Genomic DNA, 24,175 nt, shown 5'->3' with positions numbered 1-24,175 from the left:
TTGTAAATACAAGTATGATAATCTTGTTTTCACCTTTACAGATGGCCACTGCCTGGAACTGCCTGGAGACCAAGACTACAATTGCCCATCTCCTTTATTATGGACATTTTAAATGCCAGTGGCTAAGTAACAGATTGATAATTCTACAGCACTTTTATAATAAACTGAACACTATCACAACTTGAAATCCTAAGTTAAAGAGATAAGTTCATACTCTAGGAGAATTAAAAGTTACCTTTTTAAAATAGTGTTGAATTCTTCACTTCGGTCTTTCAGCAGACATTTCTCAAATTTTCAATCCAAAGTTGTGTGAAGTTGTCTTTTGCAACAATCACGTACAAATGAAGATGCATTTCCTAAAGATTTTATTTGTGTAATATGCTAGAGATGTGAGAATTAAAAATTCAATGTCTAATATAGAGAATTCAGAGTTTTGGAATTCACCAGGAATGAACCTGTTGATGTTAATTCTCAAATGAGCAAACCTGTCAGTACATAGTTTTCTGTTTTAAACTTAAATCTATTTCTTTTTTAAGTTTACATAAATACAACTTGTTCTCTATTCCAGAATTATTTTCCATCTCGACACGCCAGAGCATTTTGTTGACAAAATATAATTAGTACACTCTCATTATTAAATGTTTGAAGATTTTATTTCTGTGTAATCCTTGCAGCAGGATTTCAATTAGCCTGTAATGTAAAAATAACTGCTACTATTTCTAAATCAAATGCCGTTCAGTCATCCACATTTTTCACAATAAACACAGAATATTTTTGGTTAATACTAATACTTTATTAACAAATTATTTTCTATTTCAGCAAACCTTTTTACATCACCTTTAAAGATTTTGACCTGAGCTATCAGTTTCATTTGATTTTTGTAATCACTAAAGATACATACAAGGTTGGGAAAGCATTTATTGACATTACTGTACATGGAAACATCATTTTCTTGTCACAATTTACATTTGGCTAAACTACTAATAGTCTGCAATAAAGCTGCAGGCTTTAACAGCTAGAATGTACAAAATGACTTCCCAGCTTTGTTGTGCTGTGAACATTTATGTTTAAGTCTGTTGAAGCTGGAATGAAACAAAATGCAAAGAAGCTAAAACAAAAAAAAGTCAAACCAATCTCCTAAAGACCTTCCTCGGAAGCATATGACATTGCATGGCTGTATCGTAAACTTAACATCCAAATAGTGAGAAACAATGAAGAAATAACATTTAAGCCACATAAATTATACAGATGAGTTATGAGAGAAAACATTAAAACTTCAATATGAAGCCATAATGAAATGGCTTCATTACGCATCTGGAATTCATTTAAACTGGTTGCAACTACAGTTGCAGAGAAAGAATGTTTTTTAAAAAAAGTAAACTGAACAACCAGTATAGGTTTTGAAATTTTCTTTCATTTTACTTTACTCAGTGCAACAATTCAGTTGAATGGGAATATCAGGCTGGATTTAATGCCACACACTATGCTGAGACCCATAGGGAGGCAAAGCCACTCCAGTCTCTGTCTGGTATGAGAACCATCCCTGATGAACTTGCATGGTGACAGGGGTTCATGGTAGGTTCCCTCAGCTGCTGGTGATAGAATGTCATTTATGAGCCAATTAACAACCATTATGGTGGAGACCACTGCATTTTAGTGATGTGTTATTGATTTAATGGGATCCGCATGATTTTCCTTGCAGTGGAAGTTCATCCTTCCTCTAGGTAGCATGGTGGCACTGTGGTTAGCACTGCTGCCTCACAGCACCATGGACCTGGGTCTGATTCCACCCTCGGGTGATTGGCTGTGTAGATTTTGCTATTTCTCCCCGTGTCGGTGTGGGTTTTCTCTGGGTAGTCCGGTTTCTTCCCAGAGTTAAAAATATACACGTTAGGAGGATTGATCATGCTAAATTGCCCTATAAGTGTCCAGGCTAAGTGGGTTAGCCATGGGAAATGCAAGGATAGAGTGGAGGACTGGGTCTGCGTGTGATGCTATTCAGATTGTCGGGTATAGACTCGCTGTGCGAAATGCACTGTCGGGATTCCATGATTATTCTATTGTCATGCATTCTGAAGCTGTTTGGAGGGATGATGCAGCCCCATCTGTCAGGAGCCCCACCCATGACATTTCTCCCACTCTCACTAACCTTTGCGCTAAGGTTTTCCAATCCTCCTGAACCTCTGATGGGTATAGTGCCACCAGTTAGCACTGCTCTCCACTTGCACTAGCAGGGATGAATAACTGTTGGCATGTGATTTGGTGGTCGGGACCTCCACTTCGAGGGTCTTCCATTTCAGAGGTAGGCCAAAGGGTAGCATTTAAGTGCCCGAAGGACAATTAATTTCATTCGGCTCAACCGAAAGGACTGATAAATGACCCCTCCTACCCACCTAACACACCCCTCCCTCAACTCAAGCCAGTGGGCAAAATCCAATTCATTAATTCAGATTAACTCCAACTATTTCAGCTCTGACAAATAGAATTAAGCACAATTGCAATTCAGTTGTGTGTAAAGGGAAAACTACAATTCATGAAGCTGCTTTATAAAATGAAGTACAAGAAGGTGTGTGGTGTTTATACTGTCTGCACACTTTAATACCTTGCTTTGTCTGCAGTTAAAAATAAATACATAATCAACTCCATGAAGACAGTCACACACCTTCCCGAACATGATATACTAGGATGCCTAAAAATTATATTGGTTTGTCTGCTATTCCATTCCATCTGACATTGGCAAATCATATTAGACATATTATTACATCAGAGATATACAGCACAAAGCTACAAATTCACAAGACACCATTTACAAGTTTATAGTTGGGTAAATAGAAAGCAGCAAGCTGCTGAACTGTGCTGACAGTTAATGAAGACAATTGTCACAGTGTCCCATTTTCTTTTGTTTCATCCTACAGAGAGAAATTAAATATACATATAGGACTTGAGTTTAATGCCCTGACACACATTTATAGACTATTCACAAGACATGGAAACATTACATGAAAATACTGTGTAAAAAGGCTGATTGTTATGGGTAGTTTGCAGACTCTATACATTTCTACAGCACTAAAAACTACTCATAACATCCGTGTATTAGATTTTCCTATGGGAGGATTGCTTTACTTCTTTTTGCTGAATAAAAATGCAGCTATTCAAAGTCCACGTTGGTTACTGCACAAGCAAGTTTCTTTCCATGTTATTTAATTCCATGATTATCACTGCATAGTTCCCTGTTTGAATTATTGCAGTATTTTATTATTACTTTCCTAATGTTCTCTCCTGTACACAGGGCAGGTCAGTAAGGAGCAAATAGAACCGGAGTGTGAGCTGCCCGTATAGGTCCAGGAGCTGGTCGAAGGAGAGCCGGAGGAAGGGCTGCTGTTTGGAATAGAGTGGCTGCCGGGCTGGAGCGCAAAGCGAATGGTGAATTCACTGCAGCAGCAGCTGCGGCTGCTGCAGCAAATGGGTTTGGTAAAAGGCGAGCAGCTAGAGGTTTAGAGAGTTCTTTCTGAAAGGCCAACTTCACCTGTAAAAGACAATACCACAGTGAAAAGGTTCAGGACTAAACATTTGAAGGGTTTTCCTGCATATAAAGCATTAGCATCATGTTCGATCATTATGACTTTGATAACCCAGAAATCTTTCATTTTAGTACATTTTCAAATTCATGTGAGCTATGAAAATATTGTTATTAGGGTAAAGAATTCAAAGCAATCTGCCTTAGTTATTCACAATTAAACACAGTATTTTTTTATTCTATTTCCCTGTCACAGACTGATATATGATGTAAGAAAAGTAAAATCTAATCTGGTTGGTACAGAATCATATTAAAATTGAATTCCCAAAGGATGGGCATGGGAAGCCAGCATTTTATTCCTGATGAAGGCCTTTTGCCCGAAACGTCGATTTTGCTGCTCGTCGGATGCTGCCTGAATTGCTGTGTTCTTCCAGCACCACTGATCCAGAATCTGGTTTCCAGTATCTGCAGTTATTGTTTTTACCACCTTAATGTATTGTTAGCCAACAATGGGGTGAACATGTCACAATACATAGAATGATAATGTAATACACTCAGTGTTTCTAAAAATGTAATTTTCCAAGTTCAGCAGCAGTTATGCAATTTGTATGGAAACCAAGCTCCTTTTGCTTAATTAGCGATTATACAAATATTAAGCATATTAAATATCTCCATTTAAAAATCAAGTAAACACTAAAATCTATATTGAAAAAAAATGTTTTCATTTTCTTTAGATTAAATGCCCATGCTCCTTATTTGATGATTGGACAATTTGAATGTCATTTAATCATAACAATAAGTTAGTAAATTGATGATTGATCAAAATTTGGCCAGGATCATGTAACGTTAGAATTACACTAAGAATTTTAATTGCATTATCAGCTCATTACACATATCTCTTAGGAGTTTAAACAACACAGAATAAGCACTGTTTCAATGTGTTGCACAGTGAAAATTACCTTAATGTCTATGATAGCTGAGTCCATTTATAGGTAAACCTGGCTCCAGGTTGGAAAACAATACATATATTCCAGGGTGTACTATTAATTAAGGTATTATATAAAAGTACCAAAATAAAATCTTAGTTTCATAATTTTACTGAATATTCATTTTTGAGTTATTAAGTTCCTGAAACCTGCACAACTTCATCACGATACTTCACAGTCTCAATATCAAGTGTCTGAGAAATCCTAACAGGTACAGTTGCTGTTTGTCATATATGGCATGAACACTCGATCCCGACAGAAGCATGTTCTACATGAATTAATATAAAAGCTTAGTTAGAAGTTAGCAAAGCCAAAGTTTATGAATCTCATACACAGAAAAGCACTCCTGGAATTGAAACCAAATGGGCTCAGTGGTTGGCACTGCTGCCTCAAATCCCCTGCCAGGGATCCAGGTTCAGTTCCAGCCTTTGGTGACTGTCTGTGTGGAGTTTGCATGCTCTCCCCATTTTTGCACAGGTTTCTGCTGGATGCTGTGGTTTCCTCCCACAATCTAAAGGTGTGCAGATTAGGTGGATTGAACACGCGAAATTGCCCTGTACTGTCCAGGTGTACGCAAGATGGATTAGCCATGGTAATTGTGCAGTTACCGGGATAAAGTGGGTGGCTGGGTCTGGGTGGAGGTACTCTTTGAAAGGTCAGTGCAGACTATGGGTTGAACGACCTCTTTCCACAAGGTAGGAATTCCACTGTTTGCTCAGCCCAAGAACTCTGTTCATTGATCATTAAAGAATTCAAGTTCCCAAAGTCAAGTTTATCTGTCAGTTCTGTTATTGTACAAGTCTGGTCTGACAATCATTCATGGCAAAAATACAGTGGATGCTAGAAATCTGAAACAAACACAAAATGCTGGTGAACCTCAGCAGTTCTGGCAGTACCTGTGGAGAAAGGAACAGGGGTGGTGTGATTCTTAAGAACTCTGAAGAACAGTCATATCAGATTTGAAGTGTTAACTCTATTTTTCTCACCAGAGTTGCTCCCAGACCTAAAATCATTAATGGTGTCAGAGTGTACTGCAAGCCTGTCTGAATCAGGAATTGATGATAGACAATTGACTCTGTTCCAATGTATTAGTGTTAAGCGGGCCAGTTTGACAGTACCCTAATGTTGATTACCTTTATTTTGAACCAGGAAGAATAGCTGCCTATGAGATTACTCAAATCACAGGTCTGGCTGTCACCAAACATACAGCAGGTACAAACAGTTCCTCACTGATGCACAAGATTATGACTCTGTCAGGGTTTATATCGGAGTTTGCATTAGACTTTGCCCAATGTGATAATGTTATACATAGCCCTGGGTGGTGAATTAGGATTGTAGCCCTCGATCCTGATGGGATTAGACCTGACACCTCAATGACTCCTGTCATATAGTCATACAGCATGGAATCCGACCCTTTGGTCCAACCAGTCATGCCGATCATAATCCCAAACTAAACTAGACCCAAATGCTTGTGCTTGACCCACATCCCTTCAAACATTTTCTATTCATGTACTTATCCAAATATCTTTGAAAAGTTATGATTGTACCTGCATCCATCACTTCCTCTAGAGGCTCATTCCACACACAAACCATTCTCTGTGTAAAAACGTTGGCCTCATTTCATTTTTTAAAATGTCTTCCTCTCACCTTAAAAATATACTTCATCATCTTAAAATCCCCATTTTAGGGAAAAGACACCTGCCATTCTCCTCATCTATACCCTGCATGACTTTATAAACCTCCATAAGGTCACCCTAATCAATCTCCTACGCTCCCACGTCAGAAGACCCAGCCTATCCAGCTTCTCCTTATAACCCGAACTCTCCGTTCCCAGCAGCATCCTGGTAAATCTTTTCTGAACTCTTTCCAGAATAATAATATCCTTTGTATAACTGGACAGCTAGAACTGGACACAGTACTGCAGAAGAGGCCTCACCAATGTCCTGTATAACTTTAACATTAAGCCCCCAATTCCTATGCTTGAAGGTCTAAACAATGAAGGCAAGTGTGCTAAACAACTTTTTAACCACCCTGTCAACATGCGACACAAACTCCACAGAATTACATACCTGAACTCCAAGGTCTCTCTGTTACATAAATGATTTAGATGAAAATATAGAAGGCATGGTTTGCAGATGACATCAAAATTGATGGTATAGCGTTCAGTGAAGGTCATTATAGAGTCATAGAGATGCACAGTATGGAAACAAACCCTTTGGTCCAACCCGTCCATGCCGACCAGATATCCCAACCCAATCTAGTCCCACCTACCAGCACCCGGCCCATATCCCTCCAAACCCTTCCTATTCATATACCCATCCAAATGCCTCTTAACTGTTGCAATTGTACCAGCCTCCAGCACTTCCTCTGGCAGCTCATTCCATACACGTACCACCTTCTGTGTGAAAAAGTTGCCCCGTAGGTCTCCTTTATATCTTTCCCCTCTCACCCTAAACCTATGTCCTCTAGTTCTGGACTCCGCCACCCCAGGGAAAAGACTTTGTCTATTTATCCTATCCATGCCCCTCGTAATTTTGTAAACCTCTATAAGGTCACCCCTCAGCCTCCGACGCTCCAGGGAAAACAGCCCCAGCCTGTTCAGCCTCTCCCTATAGCTCAAATCCTCCAACACTGGCAACATCCTTGTAAATCTTTGGATTGTAAAGAGATCTTGATCAATTGGTCCAATGGGCTGAGGAGTAACAATGGAGTTTAATTTGGATAAATGCGAGGTATTACATTTTAGTAAAATAAATAAGACCAGGACCTATACAATTAAAAGTAAGGCTTTGGGTAATGTTGTACAACACAGGCTGAATCATTACATTGAATAATGTTCAGCCACGTCCTAAAGCAGATTCACAACCACATCACATCTCCTTCCTCAGTGCCTGCCGATGGAATTGATTGATCCCACATGGACTCCGGACTACATTCAGACTAACACAATTTGGACCTGAACAGGATAACCAGGTCTCCAGCATCTGCAGTCCTCACTCTCTCCTTATTAAGTTGAACTAGCCAATGTAACCTGGACCTATTGCTGTAATGCAATAAACTAGTGTCTCTTCTTATTCAGACTGACTAGCAGTTTATCCTCCACTGTAGCTAACTAAATAGACCATTAGATATAGTAATCTAGAAAGTAGGATTGGTGATAGCGCTCTACTCAATCACAAAACTGTTATTCGTTAGCACTGCAACATTTGACATGATGATCAGAAGTGGGGATCATTGCATACACACAATCATAGAATCCCTACAGTGTAGAAGTAGGCCATTTGGCTCATTGAGACCACACCAACCCTGCAAAAAGCATTCCACTTAGATCCACATACTACCTGTAACCATGCATTTCCCATGGCTAATCCACCTAGCCTGCACATCTTTGGACTGTGGGAAGAAACTGGAGCACCCGGAGAAAACCCATGCAGACACGAGGAGAATGTGCAAACTCCACACATACAGTTACCCGAGGCTATAGTCAGAAGTTAGAGAAAACATCAAGCTTAAGGAGAAAGCATATAAATGAACAGAGATGAATGGGAGGTCAGATGGTTGGTCAGAATATAAAGAATAGCAGAGAGTGACTGAAAGTTTAATCTGAATGAAGAAGTTAGAGTTTGAGAGGAATCTAGCTAGAAATGTGAAAATGGACAGCAAGAACCTCTTTAGGTATTTAAAAATAAAAATGTTAAGTAGTGTGTCAGTCCTTGAGACAGTAAGAATGGGAGTTAATAGCAGATGATAAGGAAATGCTGGATGAAATGAACAGATATTTTGCTTCTGTAGCTGTGAATCTGGTGGAAAAGAAAGAGGAACGTAGTGAAATTGCAATCGCCAATTAAGTGGTACTAAGCAAACTGAAAGGTTTGCAGGGTAACAAGTCTCCAGGTCCAGATGGACTTCATTCCAGGGTCTTAAAGGTGTTTGCCAATGAGCTAACAGATATATTGGTATTAATTTTTCAAAATTCTCTAGATTCAGGACAGCTTCCAGCAGACTGGAATGCAGCAAATACAAACCGTAGATTCAAGAAGGGAGCAAGCTGTTAAACAGGAAACTTTAGGCCAATTATTTTGCATCTGATTCTAACATGTTCCCCCTGACAACCATTAGGTTGTGCATTTTGAAAAGCTCGATGTATTCAGGAAGGGTCAGAGTGGTTTTGCCTCTCCTTATTTAAGGAAGGAAGTAACTTGGTGGTGGTGGTTCAGAGGAAGTTTACCTGGAATTGATACAAGAATTAATGCGCTGTTTTGTGAGGATTGGATACTCTGGACTTGTTTCCATTGGACTCTAGAAGAGTGAGAGGTGACTTGATTGGAATGGATCATATCCTGAATTCTTGCGACAAAATGGATGTGGAAAGACTGCTTTCTCTTGTAGGACTGTCCAGAACCAGATGCTTCTATCTTAAAGCTCGGATTGCCCTTTTAAATCAGAGATAAAGGACTATTTTTCTTTCCTGGCTTTTAGATTAGATTACATTACAGTGTGGAAACAGGCCCTTCGGCCCAACAAGTCCACACCGACCCGCCGAAGCGAAACCCACCCATACCCCTACATTTACCCCTTACCTAACACTACGGGCAATTTAGCATGGCCAATTCACCTGACCTGCACATCTTTGGATTGTGGGAGGAAACCGGAGCACCCGGAAGAAACCCACGCAGACACGAGGAGAACGTGCAAACTCCACACAGTCTCCTGAGGCAGGAATTGAACCCGGGTCTCAGGCGCTGTGAGGCAGCAGTGCTAACCACTGTGCCACCGTGCCACCCACTAGTATTGAGACACTTTGGAACTCTCTGTTTTAGAAGGTGGTAGAAGCAGGGTTATTGGATATTTTAATATCAGTGGTGGCAAGGAAGTAAAAGATTATCAATGATAGATAAGAATACGAAATTTGAAACACAAATGGATGAGCTATGATCTTGTTGAATGGTAGAGCTGAGGAAAAGGTCTGGATGACAGCTCTCCAGATCAGAAGCCTCTGCCCATGACATTATTTTCAAAAGTCACAATTGCACAATACTTGGGGAGACAAAGTCAAACTTCACGGTGAAGAATCTGCAACATGTTGTGTGGTACCATCACTATGCCAAATGCATTCAGAATTGGTCCAGCAGCTTAAAAATGGGTAACAACAAGGAGCTATGGGCCATCAGCAGCAGGATAATGATATCCTAACATACCCTATAACCTCATGGCTATCATATTCCAAACTCTAATATTACCCTCAAGCCTTGAAATCAACCCTGGTTTAGCAAGGAATTTAGAGCAGCATGCCAAGAGCATACTGGACAAAATTAAAAATGTGGTGCTAATTAAATGAAGCTACAACATAGGTTTACAAGTGTGCAAAGCAGAAGCAGCAGCATGCTATAGTCAATGGTAAGTGTTACGACATGGGGTAAACACTCCTGCTTAATTTAAACCAGCAACATTGAAAAGATTTATCCTGTGTAGTAATCTATGAAAATCCGAGAGGCCAAGAACTATTTAAAGTAAAAATTAACAATCTTAGTTCTTAAAGTATAACAGAGAATAATTAACTCACAACTATTTACACCCTCTTCCTCTAACCTATCTTTACCTTCCCTTCTCTAATACTCGACCAATAAAACTCTCAATTAAGATTTACAGGAAAATTCAATTTTTAAACCAGCCAGCAGTTGAATCTTCTCTTTATCTTCGTTGGCAGATTGGCTCTCCAGGTCAGTGTTGAGGTTTTACTCTGTGCAAACTCCTCCTCTAGACAGGTACCTCTCAGAGAGTTCTGACCAGCCATCTACAGTTGTTGGTCTGGTGGCAGTTCTCCTCTCAACTGTTCAATTCTCCCTGGTCTTATATCCCCAAAATATCGGATTGTGTCATTGGCTTTTAAACTAAAAATGACACAACACCAGGTTATAGTCCAACAGGTTTACTTGGAAGCACTAGCTTTCAGAGCACTGCTCCTTCATTAGGTGGTTGTGGAGTATAAGATCGTAAGAATTTATAGCTAAAGTTTACAGTGTGATATAACTGAAATGATTTATTGAAAAAGACCTGAATCATTTGATAAATCTCTCATCTTTTAGAATGAACATGTTGGTTTCAGTTGTTTTATATGTAAATCGCAGACCATTTAAAATGAAAGAACATATGAAAGAACTGAAATCAACATGTTCATTCTAAAAGATTAGAGACTTTACAAACAATCAAGGTTTGTCACTCCTGCCTTGGATCCTGCCAAATCATTCCCAAGAACAAACTGAATTCCTGGAACTGACACTCTGTCAATCATTCCCACTGTAACATCCCCAGTCTTGAGGTGGCACTCCAACCTGATCTTACACAGGGGAGCGCTAAATTTCTGTGCATCTATCCCACAGATTATAACACTGTCAGGGAACAGATGACAAAGAGTGCATATTCGCTCATCCCTTATTATCAGTGACTGGTTAGGTCCTGTATCTCTCAAAATTATAACTTCTTGTCCTTCCCCCCCTGTTATTTCTGAGTAAACTTTACCCACAGAGGCGAATTATTTGTAGAGATAGGATACTAACTCCATGCCCAGCCCCTGCTTAGGCTATGCACTCTCCTGTAGCTCGTTGGCTCTTCTTGGGATCTCCTTTACTACCTTCACTAATGCCACTAGCTTAAGCTTCTTTTACCACATCCTTTCCCACAGTGCCTTTCTAAGCCAGCACTATGACTTTACATGTCCCACTTTCTGGCAACGAAAACATCTTTTCCCAGTGCCCTTCTGAAGACACTGTAATTTTCTGTATCCCACTCCATTACACTGAAAACACTTGAGGCCTTTCACCTCCTGTCCATCCTCTTGGGCTTCTTTAACCTCTGGTAAAATCATACCAATGCGCTCAACTCTTGGTTTCAAGGTGTAGGATCTCTTCCTTCTCCCAACTTCTATCCCTCACAGGATGAAGTTCTGGCCGGAAGCTTGTCTTATGCACCAACACGTACTCAGCTGTTAATTCTGCAGCCCTTTTCACTTCCTGAACTTTCTGTTTCTCCACGTGAATTCTTACCATCCCTGGAAGTAAGTGTTTAAAATCCTCCAGCAGAATAACCTCTCTTACAGTCTCAAAATTCTTATTTATTTTCAAAGCATGTACCCATCAATCAAAATGACTATGTTTAATTCGTTTGAACTCAACATAAGTCCGATCTGGATTCTTCTTTGTGTTTCTGAACCGCTGTCTACACACTTCTGGTGCCAATTCAGCACTTAAAACAGCCTGTTTGACCTCTTCATAATCTCTTGACCCCTCATCTGACAGTGTGGCAAATACCTCACTAGCTCTGCCTACCAGTTTAGTCTGAACGAGCATGACCCATAACTCCTCGGACCACTCCATCTGCCTAGCCAATTTTTCAAATGAAATAAAGAATGCTTCAAAATCTTTTTCATCAAAATGTGGCAGAGTTTTGACCTATTTATATATATCACTACTTTCTCTTTTAATCTCCATCCTGTTAACCTGACTTTGCTGACTAAATCACAACTTCTCAAGTTCAAATTCAATCTACTTTTTCTTTGCTTTTCTTCTCCCACTTTCTCTCTCCTTTTCTTTTCTCTCTCTTTGCTCAGCCAAGAACATTATAGAGTCATAAAGATGTACAGCGCGGAAACAGACCCTTCGGTCCAACTCGTCCATGCCAACCAGATATCCCAACCCAATCAAGTCCCACCTGCCAGCACCCGGCCCATATCCCTCCAAACCCTTCCTATTCATACACCCATCCAGGTGCCTTTTAAATGTTGCAATTGTCCCCTCTACCACTTCCTCTGGCACACAAAACTCTCTGCATGAAAACGTTGCTACTTAATTTTTTTAAATATCTTTCCACTCTCACCCTAAACCTATCCCCTCTAGTTCTGGACTCTCCCACTCCAGGGAAAAGACCTTGTCTATTTCTCCTATCTGTGCCCCTCATGCTTTTATAAACCTCTATAAGATCACCCCTCAGCCTCTGACGCTCTGGGGAAAACAGCCCCAGCCTGTTCAGCCTCTCCCTACAGCTCAAATCCTCCAACACTAGCAACATCCTTATAAATCTTTCCAAACCAATTCTAGTTACACAACATTCTTCCGAAAGGAAGAAGACCAGAATTGCATGCAACATTCCAAAAGGGACCTAACCAATGTCCTGTACAGCCACAACATGACCTCCCAACTCCTGGTACTCAATACTCTTGACCAATAAAGGAAAGCATACCAAACACCTTCTTCACTATCCTATCTACCTGTGACTCTACTTTCAAGGAGCTATGAACCTGCATTCCAAGGTCTCTTTGTTCAGCAACACTCCCTAGGACCTTATCATTAAGTGTATAAGTCCTGCTAAGATTTGTTTTCCCAAAATGCTGCACCTCACATTTATCTAAATTAAACACCATCTGCTACTCCTCAGCCCATTGGCCCACCAAGATCTCACTGTAATCTGAGGTAACCTTCTTCGCTGTCCACTACAGTTCTAATTTTGATGTCATCTGCAAACTTACTAACTATACCTCCTATGTTCATACCCAATTCATTTATCTAAATGACTAAAAGTAGTGGACCCAGTACCGATCCTTGTGGTACACCACTGTTCACAGGCCTCCAGTCTCTCTCTTTCCTCTCTCTCTCCTCTCTCTCTTTCTCTTTCTCTCTACCTTTCTCTTTCCTCTCTCTTTGTTTATCTTCTAACTCTATTTTCCTTAATTGAATTTAAGTTTTTCTACCTCTATTGCACTTGTCTGTTTCTCTGACACACCTCAGCGTTTGAGTAACTCCCTTACAATTTCAACTTTAGTTATGTTCTTGGTTAAACCCAAATCTAACTTATTTGCAAATTCTAACAGTACGGCCTTTTTCTTTCCTTCTCAATATTCTTGGAAAATTTCAGAATCATCTTCAAATCCCAGAACATTTTTAGCAATTTTAAGAGCCAGTTCTCTCATTTTTAAGTTAATCAACCACACATTACCAAAAGTAAACAAATTGTCTCACTTACGTTTCATTTAAAGATCTAGGACCCTAATCTGCAAGTGTTTAAATCTGCTGGAACGTTTCGTACCCCCAAATCTATTCAAATCTGTCTAAACCAGTTCAAATCACAGACCCAAGACCCCAAACTGCTACGACATAGAGTAAACCCTTCTGCTTAATTTAAACTAGCAACACAGAAAAGATTTATCCCGTGCAGTAATCTCGGAAAATTCGAGAGGCCAAGAACCAGTTAAAGTAAATTTTTTAACAACTTTAGTTCTTAAAGTATAACAGAGAATAATTAACTCACAACTATTTACACCTTCTTCCTCTAACCTCCCTTTACCTTCCCTTCTCTAATACTAGTCTGATAAAACTCTCAGCTACATGGAAGAAGGTGTTCCTTGCTGAATCCCTCCGCCTTCTCTCTCTCTCCTGTAAGATCCTGTGTTTGCTTTTTCGTTTTGTGCCAAGGCATCTTTTCAGGGATTGTTGCAAGTATTTGGAACAGCATCATTCAGTTGGGATAATCTGTTGGGTTTCCGGATATGTTAAGTTATTCTCTGTTCTGTACTCTTTTGTTTGTGTTTTATTCAGTAATCTTGCAAATAAATTCTGTTTTGTTTAAAACTAAGTGGTTGGACCAGCTGCATCATGCCTGGAATATCCACTTTACATCTGCTTCAAACAACTAGCAAAGTTAGGGTCCGGGCTACTTTCTTAAACTGTTTTGAGGGGGTCTGGCCTGGTACATTACAGATTGGGGGTCCTTTGTGAGGTTTATTCTATAGTTCCAATTTGGGATTTGGGTTATTTTACTCAAAGGCAGTGAGCAGTAAGTGTTAGTGTCTTTTGTTCTGAGTGCTGAATTCAGTTGATTTAAATAGTGCTTGGGATAGCAATCGCTCTGTGAGTGGAAGGAATGACTTTGGGGTTTTTTCAAAAGGTGGTTAAGGTCAAGCTGCAGGAATTAGCAGACAAGCTGGAGTTGGAGCTGCCTGCTTCCAAGAGGAAAGGGGAGATAATTACAGCAGTAGCTCAGCATTTAAATTTGCTGGAAACACCTTCTGAATCTTTAGAGATGGCTAATGTTCAATTGAAAATGAAGCAACTTGAGTTTGAGGCAAAAAATGAGGAAAGGGCAACAGAAATGAAACAGTTTGAATTACGATTAAAAGCAGAGGAAAGAGAAAGAGAACAAATGGCTTTAGCATAACAAAAAGAATAATAGAGAGGAAAGGAAGAAAGAGAGGAAGTTTGAACTTCAAAAATTGACACTGAGAAAGGCAAGTCAGCTTAAAAGGATGGAGATGAAGGCTGAAGCTTAGTGAGGAAGGGTGAGCAAACCCATGGTAATCAAAGGCCTGGTGGGGATTTGTTTAAATATATTCAAGCATTGCCTAAACTTGATGAGAAGGACGTGGAAACCCTTTTCATCTCATTTGAAAAGGTGGCTAAGCAAATGCGATGGCCAGTGACCATGTGGGGTTTGTTGATCCAAACAAAACTTGTAGGTTGAGCTAATGAGGTATTTGCATCACCATCAGAAGAGGTATCTGGGGTGTATGAAGAGGTTAAGAAAGCTATCTCCAGTGCATATGAACTTGTGCCAGAAGCCTACAGACAACGTTGTGGGAATCTAAGGGACACTGGTCAAAACTATATTGAGTTTGAAAGGATCAAACAAAGTAATTTTAAAAGGTGGATAAGAGCATTTAAAAATGTAGCAAACTTATGATGCTCTTAGAGAGAGACAGTTATTTTGGAGTGCAAAAATTCACTTCCTGAAGTAGTGAGAACTCATGTGGAAGAGCAGAAAGTTAAAACGGTAAGATTAGTAGCTGAAATAGCTGATGATTATGGGTTGGTCCAATAATCAAAGTTTGGCTTCCAAAATCAGTTTCAATCCATGAGGGATAGAAACTGGGGAGAAGAAAAATCCTCACGTGGAAAAGGAAAGGTGGATCTTAGTATAGATCATAAGAATAACTTACCACAGTGTGAAAAGGAAATCCTTGAGGAGGACAGAGAAATTAAAAAGCTGTGGTATTTTCATTACAATAAAGTAGGCCACATGAAATCATAGTGTTGGTGGGTTAGAAGAAGCACTGGGAAGCCAGACGTAGGAAAACAGGATAAGCCAGTGAATTTTGTTGGAGTGGTAATGGAACTGTGGAGACTAGAAAGCTGCACCAGAATGTACAACTGGGTCGGAGATTGGTTAAGGAGGAAGTGCCAGATCTTCTTAAACCATATACCTGCAAAGGTAAAGGTTATTCACATTGGCCAGGAGCAGTAGGTAAAGAGATTACAATATTAAGAGACACAGGATCCTCTCAGTCTGTGATGCTGAACGATGAGGAGATATGTACTTCTGAAGGACTATTGCCAGAAATGGTACTAGTGGTGGGAATTCATTGTGAGACAAAAAGCGCCCAATTATGTAAAGTGAGGTTAGTGTGTCCAGTGAAGAGTGGCAAATTCGTGGTAGGAGTACTGGACAAAACTCTCAGCTCCTGGAATACAATTTGTCCTTGCTAATGATATAGCTGATTCGCTGGTAAGAGTGCTGCCTACTGTGGTTGCAAAGCCAGTGGAAACTCTGGCAACTGAAACATTGCAGGACACATACTCTGGAATTTTTCCTGACTGGTAGCAAGGTCACAAAGTCACCAGCTGAAACAGGAGAGATCAAAGAGTACAGATAAGAAAGTTGAAGTGGAACTAGCAGAAACCCTGTTCTGTCAGATGGTTGAGATGAAGCAGGAGCAGATAGATGACAATGCAGACATCTTTAGCTCAAATAAATTAACTGAGTTATAGCAGAAAGATGAAAACCCAAAAGGCAGACACAGAAAAAGAATCTGAATGTTTCCTTGAATGCTATAATCTTAAAGATGATACCTTAATAAGGACATGAACACCATTACATATTCATGCAGATGAGAAATGGACAGTTCATCAGGTCATACTGCCAGTGGGTTATAGAAAAGTGATGTTACGGGCAGTGCATGAGATATCACAAGGGTGTCAGTTAGGGTGAGAAAAACCAAGCTAAAATATAAAAACATTTTTACTGGACTGGACTGCACAAGGATGTAGTTGAATTTTGTCAGACATGTCATACATAATTGGAAAACCACAGGCAGTAATAAAACCCGTGTCTTTAATACCTATTCCTGCATTTAAGAAACCTTTTACAAGAGCCTTAATTGATTGCATAGAACCCCTACCTAAAACAAAAAGTGGGAATCAGTATTTGTTAATAATAATGGATGTGTCGACTAGATTTCCAGAGGCCTTTCCATTATGCAATTGCATAGCTAAAAGGATTTTAGAGAAATTACTCAAAGTTTTCACTAGATACAGCCTATCCACAGAGATACAATCAGAACAAGGGTCAAACTTCACATTGAAATTATTCAAAAAAGTTATGGACAGTTTAGTAGTAAAAACAATTCAAATCTACTGCACGCCATCCAGGGTCACAAGGACCACTAGAATGGTGGCATCAGACATTAAAAACCATGTTAAGGCCTTATAGTCAAGACTGTCCAGATGATTGGGATAAGGGAATTCTATCTGTAGTTTTGCGATCAGAGATGCACCAAATGAATCGACCAAATTCAGTCCATCTAAATTAGTTTCTGAGCATGAAGTGAGAGGACTACTACAATTGATTAAGGAGAAATTGGTAAGTCAGAATTCAGCGACCACATATTTGGACTTTGTGTCAAATTTTCAGAAACGATTAAATAGAGCAGGAGAATTAGCGAGACAGCATTTAAAGGTATCACAGCATACAATGGAACAGGAAGCAGACAAGGAATCAAAAACTCACAATTTTGTTATCGGGTATAAGGTGTTAATGTTTCTTCCATTGATAGGTGAACCTTTAAAATCAAGGTTTAGTGGACCTTAAAAGTCGAAAGGAAATTGAATGAGGTGAACTATTTGACAAGGCCTCCAGACAGAAAGAAATCTCACAGTGTGTGCCATATGAATATGTTCAAAAGGTATTTTGACAGGGAAGGAAAACAAAAGGAGACTGTGCTATTGGTTATAGCACAGAGGGAAGAACCAAATTCAGAGGATTCTGAATTGGACATTCCTCAAATTAAATTGGACAATGAGGAAGTTGTCAAAAATTGGGATAAATTATTGAGTTACCTTCTAGAGGAAAATCGAAATGACCTGAAGGAGTTATTACTATCACGTGGAGAGATATGTGGAAATAAACTGGGAAGTACTAACCTAATTATGCATGATGTAGATATGGGAGGTGCTGTTCCGATTGAGCAACATCCTTATAAGCAAAACCCTCTACAGTTGGCACAGGTTCAAAAGGAAATTGAACGCACACTCCAAGATGGCATTATCAAAGTGAGTTACAGTGACTGGAGCTCACCTTTAGTAATGGTGACAAAACCGGATGGTACCCAATAGTAATGTGTGGACTACCACAAAGTCAATGCAGTTTCATAGACTGATGCATATTCGATTCCGCATTTGGAGGTCTGTGTTGGAAAGGTGGGACAAGCAATGTATATTTCTAAGTTGGATTTGCTCAGAGGATACTGACAGGTACCTTTGTCCAAAATAGCGTAGACAATTTCAGCTTTTGTAACACTGAATGGACTGTATCAGTTTAAAATCATGCTGGGATTCGGGTTATTTTACTCAAAGGCAGCGAGTGGTAAGTGTTAGTGTCTTTTGTTCTGAGTGCTGAAAAATGCACCAGCCACATTTCAGAGACTAACCAATAAGGTCATTGCCAGATTACCCAACTGCGTCGTTTACACAGATGACCTGGTGATTTTTCATCACACATGGAAAGGACATTTACAACGTTTATCAGACTTATTTGAGAGGCAGATCTTGGTGATATACCTGGCTAAAAGTGAATTTGCCAAAGCCCAAGTCACCTTCTGGGCTATATTATTGGACATGGACAAATGGCCGTACAGAATGTAAAATCCATGGTAATTGGGAGTTTCCCATACCATCAACAAAAAGAACAGTACTACGGGTCCTGTGATTGAGTGGATTTTATTGAAAATTCATACAAAATTTTCGCAATTTGGTTGCTCCACTCACTGAATTGTGAAAGAAAGGCATGAAGTTTCAGTGGACAGCGGACTGTCAGAAGGCATTTGACAGCCTGAAAGCTGTGTTAACCACTGTCCCAGTATTAGTCACACTTAATGATGCACTGTCCCAGTATTAGTCACACCTAATTCAAGGTGTCTATCAACGCCAGTGATGTGGGTGTTGGTGCTATGCTCTTGTAGGAAGGTGACGAGAAGGTAGAAAGACCAATCGGGTATTTCTCCAGGAAATTGTACATTCATCAGCAGAAATTCTCCACAGTTGAGAAGGAGACTTTGAGCTTGATTTGGGTGTTACAACATTTCAATGTTTATGTGACCAGTATCATATCACATAATCTATAGAAGATTGTGGAGAAATTTAAGGCCAAAAATTCCACACTGTTTAGATGGAGCATGTTGTTATAGCCATTCAATTTGAAAATTGTGCATGTGGCAGGAGGAGAAAACGCGATTGCTGATGCATTGCTCAAACTTGAATGAGAAATGGAGGTGTTTGGTGACAGAAGTAAACAGACTGAAACAAAGTGTAGTTAGTGCATGTTTGCATGATAATTGTTAGTGTAATGCATATGTGGGTTGTAGAGTACTAACAGTTTAAAATTAAGGGGTTTTAAAATTAAGCCATCTTTGGATATTGATTTTTTTTAACAGGGGAGGTGTGATGATGCTGCTCCTTTAACAAAGTTATGCTGTCTCTTAGCATTTTTTTGAGAGAGGTCTTAAAAGCAGTGACTCTGAAAAGTCTAGGTTTGAAGGGTTTTAGGGCCAATTTGATTATAGCTAACAGACACTGCCTCAGCCAAGAGGCTTTCAAGTTTAAAAAAAAACACTTGTACAATGAAAGGGGAGTGGCCAGTTCTCCTAGCTCCACTTTTCACTGGTTTAGTTTGGTTTGGTTTTTAGCTGTCTGGCTGTTCACTGAGAGCAGTCAGTTTGAGACTATTGGTCCAAGAAACAGTTACATGGGAAAAGGCGTTCCATGCTAATCCCTCTGCCATCTCTCTCTCTCTGTAAGACCCTATGTGTTTGATTTTTCCTTTTTGCCAAGGAGTGTTTATGGGCATTGTTGCAAGTATTTGGAACAGGATCATTAAGTTGGGATAATCTGTTGGAGTTTTGGATAGGTTAAATTATTCTCTACTCTGTTCTCTTCTGTTTATGTTTCGTTTGGTAATCTTGAAAATAAATTCTGTTTTGTTTAAAAATAAGTGGTTGAGTCAGCTATATCATTCCTGGAATATCCATCTAACACCTGCTTAGAACAACTACCAAAGTTTAAGTCTGAGCTACTTCCTTGAAATGTTCTGAGGGCCTCTGGCCTGGTCCATAACAACACCTTTGAAACCTTTTACTATTTAGGGAACCATGCAGGTGACCATCTTCCATTGTGCAAATTCAACATCATGCAGCCACTTCCCTAATGACATTGTGGGTGTACTTACAGGCGCTACAGGCAGTTCAAGAAGGCTGCTCATCATCACTTCCTCAAGGATTGTTAAGGATGGATAATAAATGCTAGCCCAGCCAACAATGCCCACTTTCCATGAAGAAATGACAAAAGAAAGCTCCTACTCAAGGTATATAACATTCTGAATTGGATATATATATATATATATATCTGTTTCTTCAGCATCACTGAATTAAAACTCTGTAACAATCTAACACATTCTAGTATGCTATCACCACACAAATTATAGTAATTCAAATGGGCGAATCACCACTATCTTCCCAAGGGTACTGGGGAATGGGCAATAAATGTCAATCGTAGCCCATATAAATTGAAAGGGATGGTGCATGTATCAGTTGGGTTTGGTATTTAAGGGCCTGCTGATTTTTCCAAAATATAGCTGACCCATAAAGAGATAATCGCCTGAATGGAAACCTTAAGCATCATTAGCTATGTCATAGACATGTGATGTTGTAAGAAATTATACAGGAATACTGCAACTTGTCTTGATATTTTCGATATCTAAAGTTTTGCATCAGGTTTGTTCATTGACCGTTCCATCTTTCAGGCCATCATGTGAGGAATTTGGCAAAGATACATGTTACTGCACCTTCTCTTTAAGAATACTCAACCATTTCTCCTTTTGCCACAAATCCACAATATAGCCAGCTCCCTGGATCTCACATCTGAGGTAAAGGAAACATGGAAGCCCTTCTGTTGAAATTTAGTACACATAAAGGAAAACTATTTGGAAAAATAAATTACGTAAACTTTTGTCAGAATTTGATAATATTGGCAAACCATGAGAAATCCCAAAAGAGATGTTACTCCCTTCCCAGGACAGTATGCAGGATGAATTTGACACTTAGCAAGACCCTTATGTATTACTATGAATTCACATTGGGATGGGTGTTCTCTATGTCATGGAATTAGTTATTGTTAACTCCCCTCTTAAGAGATTCAAACCAGAAGAAGATGGCTACAATCTCCCTCGTTATCCTGTTTATTTGCCCTAAGTAGTGAATACATTTTAATGGATCCTCAAGTGAATTTGCCAGCAATATAATATCGTTTGTGGAAAAAAAGCAAAACACCAGAGTTCTTTCAGAAAGGTCTAGAACAGACAATTCTTTATATTTTCCAGCATAATATTGATTAAAAACATCAAATTTGAGAGGTAGAAGTGTGTGATCAAGCTTCACTCTTCTTCCAGTCAAATTATATTCAGTTCTAATGAAATCACCGGACTGGAAACATTAATTTTGCTTTCTCCCCACAGATGTTGCCAGATCTGCTGAGTGTTGCTAGCAATTCCTGTTTTTGTTTGCAATCTCCAGCATCCATAGTTCTTTCTTTTATTTTCGAGTTATTTTCAGCGTTAGGCGCCACTGAAATCTAAAATTTGGGTTTGCACTCCCATAGTTTCTCCCATGACTTTATAACCAAATGAGATTCAAAAACAGAAAGAAGTATCCCAATGTTTTCACACAAACTATCAGCAAGTATTATACTACCAGCTGTAGATCACTAGTTAGTTACTGATTATTGCAATATGATCATAAACATCTCTCTGTCTATATTGAGCAGTCCATGAGCATTCAATTATCATTACTCAATTATAGATATTTGTATAGTTTCCTGAGCTTACCGCATTTATGCATGCGCTTACCGCAAGTGCATTGGTACCCCTTTGAAGCTTGTTGTACGGACTGTATTTGGGTTTTGGAGGTTTCCCTGCAGCTCTATCCTTGTGTCTTCTGCTGCTTATGTGCTGTTATGAAATAAACGGTCAAAAACAAGATATACAGTAAACAGAAAATGTAGTTTGATCGCACAGGAAAATAAAATTCATTGCATTTAGAAGATTTATCCATTGCTCTCTTAAGACAAACCTGTTTGAGTTGTGTTTCTGAATTGACATGCACGTCACAGATTTCACAGTGAAATGTTTTATTCTGCAGACCGGTAGTAATGCCTTTGTTGGTGGATGTTTTCCCTTTGACGCCTGGTCTGGGGAATGCCTTAATTGGACCCCCACCATTTCGGGCTTCCAGCATAGTTTTGTGCTTTGATCCTGTTGAAGAAAATTGTAAAACATCATTAAAACAAAAGCCTGTTTCAAAGATAGAAACTGACATCTAGGTTGACAATACTTGACAAATTACAAATGTGTATCTAAGACATTGCAAATTATGAAGAAATTAAGCTGGTTATAAGAAGTATTATCTAGTTTACAGCTTGATGCTCACTAGCAAAGCAACTGTCATGGAACTCAGAGTGGTTTCTGGAAATTACCCATAGTAATGGGAAAAGGATGGGTGATGCACACACTAATTTCCAAACCAATATACGTAAGGTGCTGGAAGGTGCACACATTAAAATCTTGGAGGATTTTGGAATCGTGGACATAGATGGAGAATACAGGTCAGGAGAATCACTGGTTACAATAGGACAGGAAGCATGAAGGGAGATTAGATTCCCTACAGTGTGGAAACAGGCCCTTTGGCCCAACCAGTCCATACCGACCCTCCGAAGGGTAACCCACCCAGACCCATTCCCCTCTGACTAATGCACCTAACACTATGGACAATTTAGCATGGCCAATTCTCCTGACCAGCACATCATTGGACTGTGGGAGGAAACCGGAGCACCCGGAGGAAACCCATGCAGACACAGGGAGAATGTGTAAATGGACAGTCGCCCAAGGCTGGAAATGAACCTGGGACCCTGGTGCTATGAGGCAACAGTGCTAACCACTGAGCCACTGTGCTGTTAGAGGATAATGCATTAACAACTGCAGAGAGGCAGAAAAGGACTGGGACAGATAACACACTTCGGTGAGTGTAAAAAACAATACTATTGACATTGACCACAATCTTGGTGCTATGAATAGGAATCAAGCGCTGAATGGTGGACATGTTGTTGAATTTTAAATGAAAGTTTGAAGAATTGCAAAAACAAATCATTGCAGGTGGAAATATAAGGGTGGATTGAGAAATCAAAAGTAAGGATGAGGGTCAAGAAAGCACTTCTGAAAGACTGTGTCAGGAGTAAATAGCTGGTAGCTTTCATGAAGATAATAAGATTAATGAAGATTAGTAGATAAAAAAAAGTAGGACACTCAGCCATCAGGTTTGAAAATAACAACAGGCGTTGAAAGGAGTAAGGGGTGTGGTAAGCAGTTGGCTAGCAGGATACAGAGTTGAGAGTGTGGCGCTGGAAAAGCACAGCAGGTCAGGCAATATGTGAGGAGCAGGAGAATAAACATTTTGGGCAACAGCCCTTCATCGGGAAGAAGACTGCCTGACCTGCTGTGCTTTTCCAGCATCACACTCCCGACTCTAGTCTCCAGCATCTGCAGTCCTCACTTTTGCCTAGCAGGACACAGATTCATTTTTGCAGGTGAATAGCGATGCAAGTTCCTTGTACTTGGAATCAGAAATGATTTTGGATTGGAGAAGTAGTTACAAATGTGAAAAATGAACCCATATTCTCTTGGATAATCTTGGAACAGGAAGAGGATTTTCCAACTGAGTATGAGACATCTGAGCTGGTCAAGGCAAATATTATGATGGGGCCAATCAGCTGCAAGCCTACAATCCTCAGGTTATTATGGACACCTTATTTTTAAGCTAGCCATTCACAAAGATATGGTGGAGAAGATTTTATCTGTTTTCTATTTGCAGTGCAATTGAAATTGTCCTTAACAAAACACACATAAGATCTTTATACAATTACAATCTCTTTGCTCTGAATACCGAGTGTTTATTCTCTGGCTTTTAGTGAAATTAGATTGGTGCTCATTAAGACTTGGCTTGAAAAGAACAATGCATTAGACCTTGTGTATGGGCCCACTTCAGATGAATGGAGCCGTTAGGTAAAAACAGGCGATGGTGAATCTAAAAATGAAGGCCCCTTTTTTTGTTTGATTTGGAGGTCCTTTGTTGCTAGTGCACATATGTCCCCATTGTTTGTGAAACAGGAGTGAAGTATTGCCTCTGGGGAGGGTAACTGAGGATAGTAAAATAGAAAGTATTCAATTCCGTATGTCACCAAAAAATGTACTTCACATTAAATTATTGTGTAAGCTATTTACTGAAAACCACATTATTAAATAAAAGGAG

General features: G+C 39.6%; 1 protein-coding gene across 9 annotated transcripts in view; it reads right to left on the bottom strand.

The window, feature by feature from the left end:
• Positions 1-734: 734 nt before the first annotated feature.
• Positions 735-24,175, bottom strand: part of LOC122549745 (zinc finger protein 385D-like) — a 1,031,183-nt gene continuing 1,007,742 nt past the window's right edge. For 2 of the 9 annotated variants that reach the window (XM_087987037.1, XM_087987040.1), the window contains 3 exons: positions 21,944-22,125; positions 21,700-21,822; positions 735-3,526 (listed from right to left, as the gene is read on the bottom strand). In XM_087987037.1, coding sequence (XP_087843163.1) covers positions 3,296-3,526; positions 21,700-21,822; positions 21,944-22,125 — 536 coding nt within the window. In that variant the 3' untranslated portion in view covers positions 735-3,295. The remainder of the gene's footprint in view (positions 3,527-21,699; positions 21,823-21,943; positions 22,126-24,175) is intronic. The other 7 variants (XM_087987039.1, XM_043689687.2, XM_087987041.1 and 4 more) reach the window with 5 other exon arrangements.

Source organism: Chiloscyllium plagiosum, unplaced genomic scaffold, assembly GCF_037043375.1.
Source record: "Chiloscyllium plagiosum isolate Xiang-an unplaced genomic scaffold, Cpla_swu_hap1 HiC_scaffold_5, whole genome shotgun sequence".
Classification (NCBI taxonomy): Eukaryota; Metazoa; Chordata; class Chondrichthyes; order Orectolobiformes; family Hemiscylliidae; genus Chiloscyllium; species Chiloscyllium plagiosum.
The sequence above is the reverse complement of the archived record's forward strand: the minus strand, read 5'-3'. Positions and strand labels throughout refer to the sequence as shown.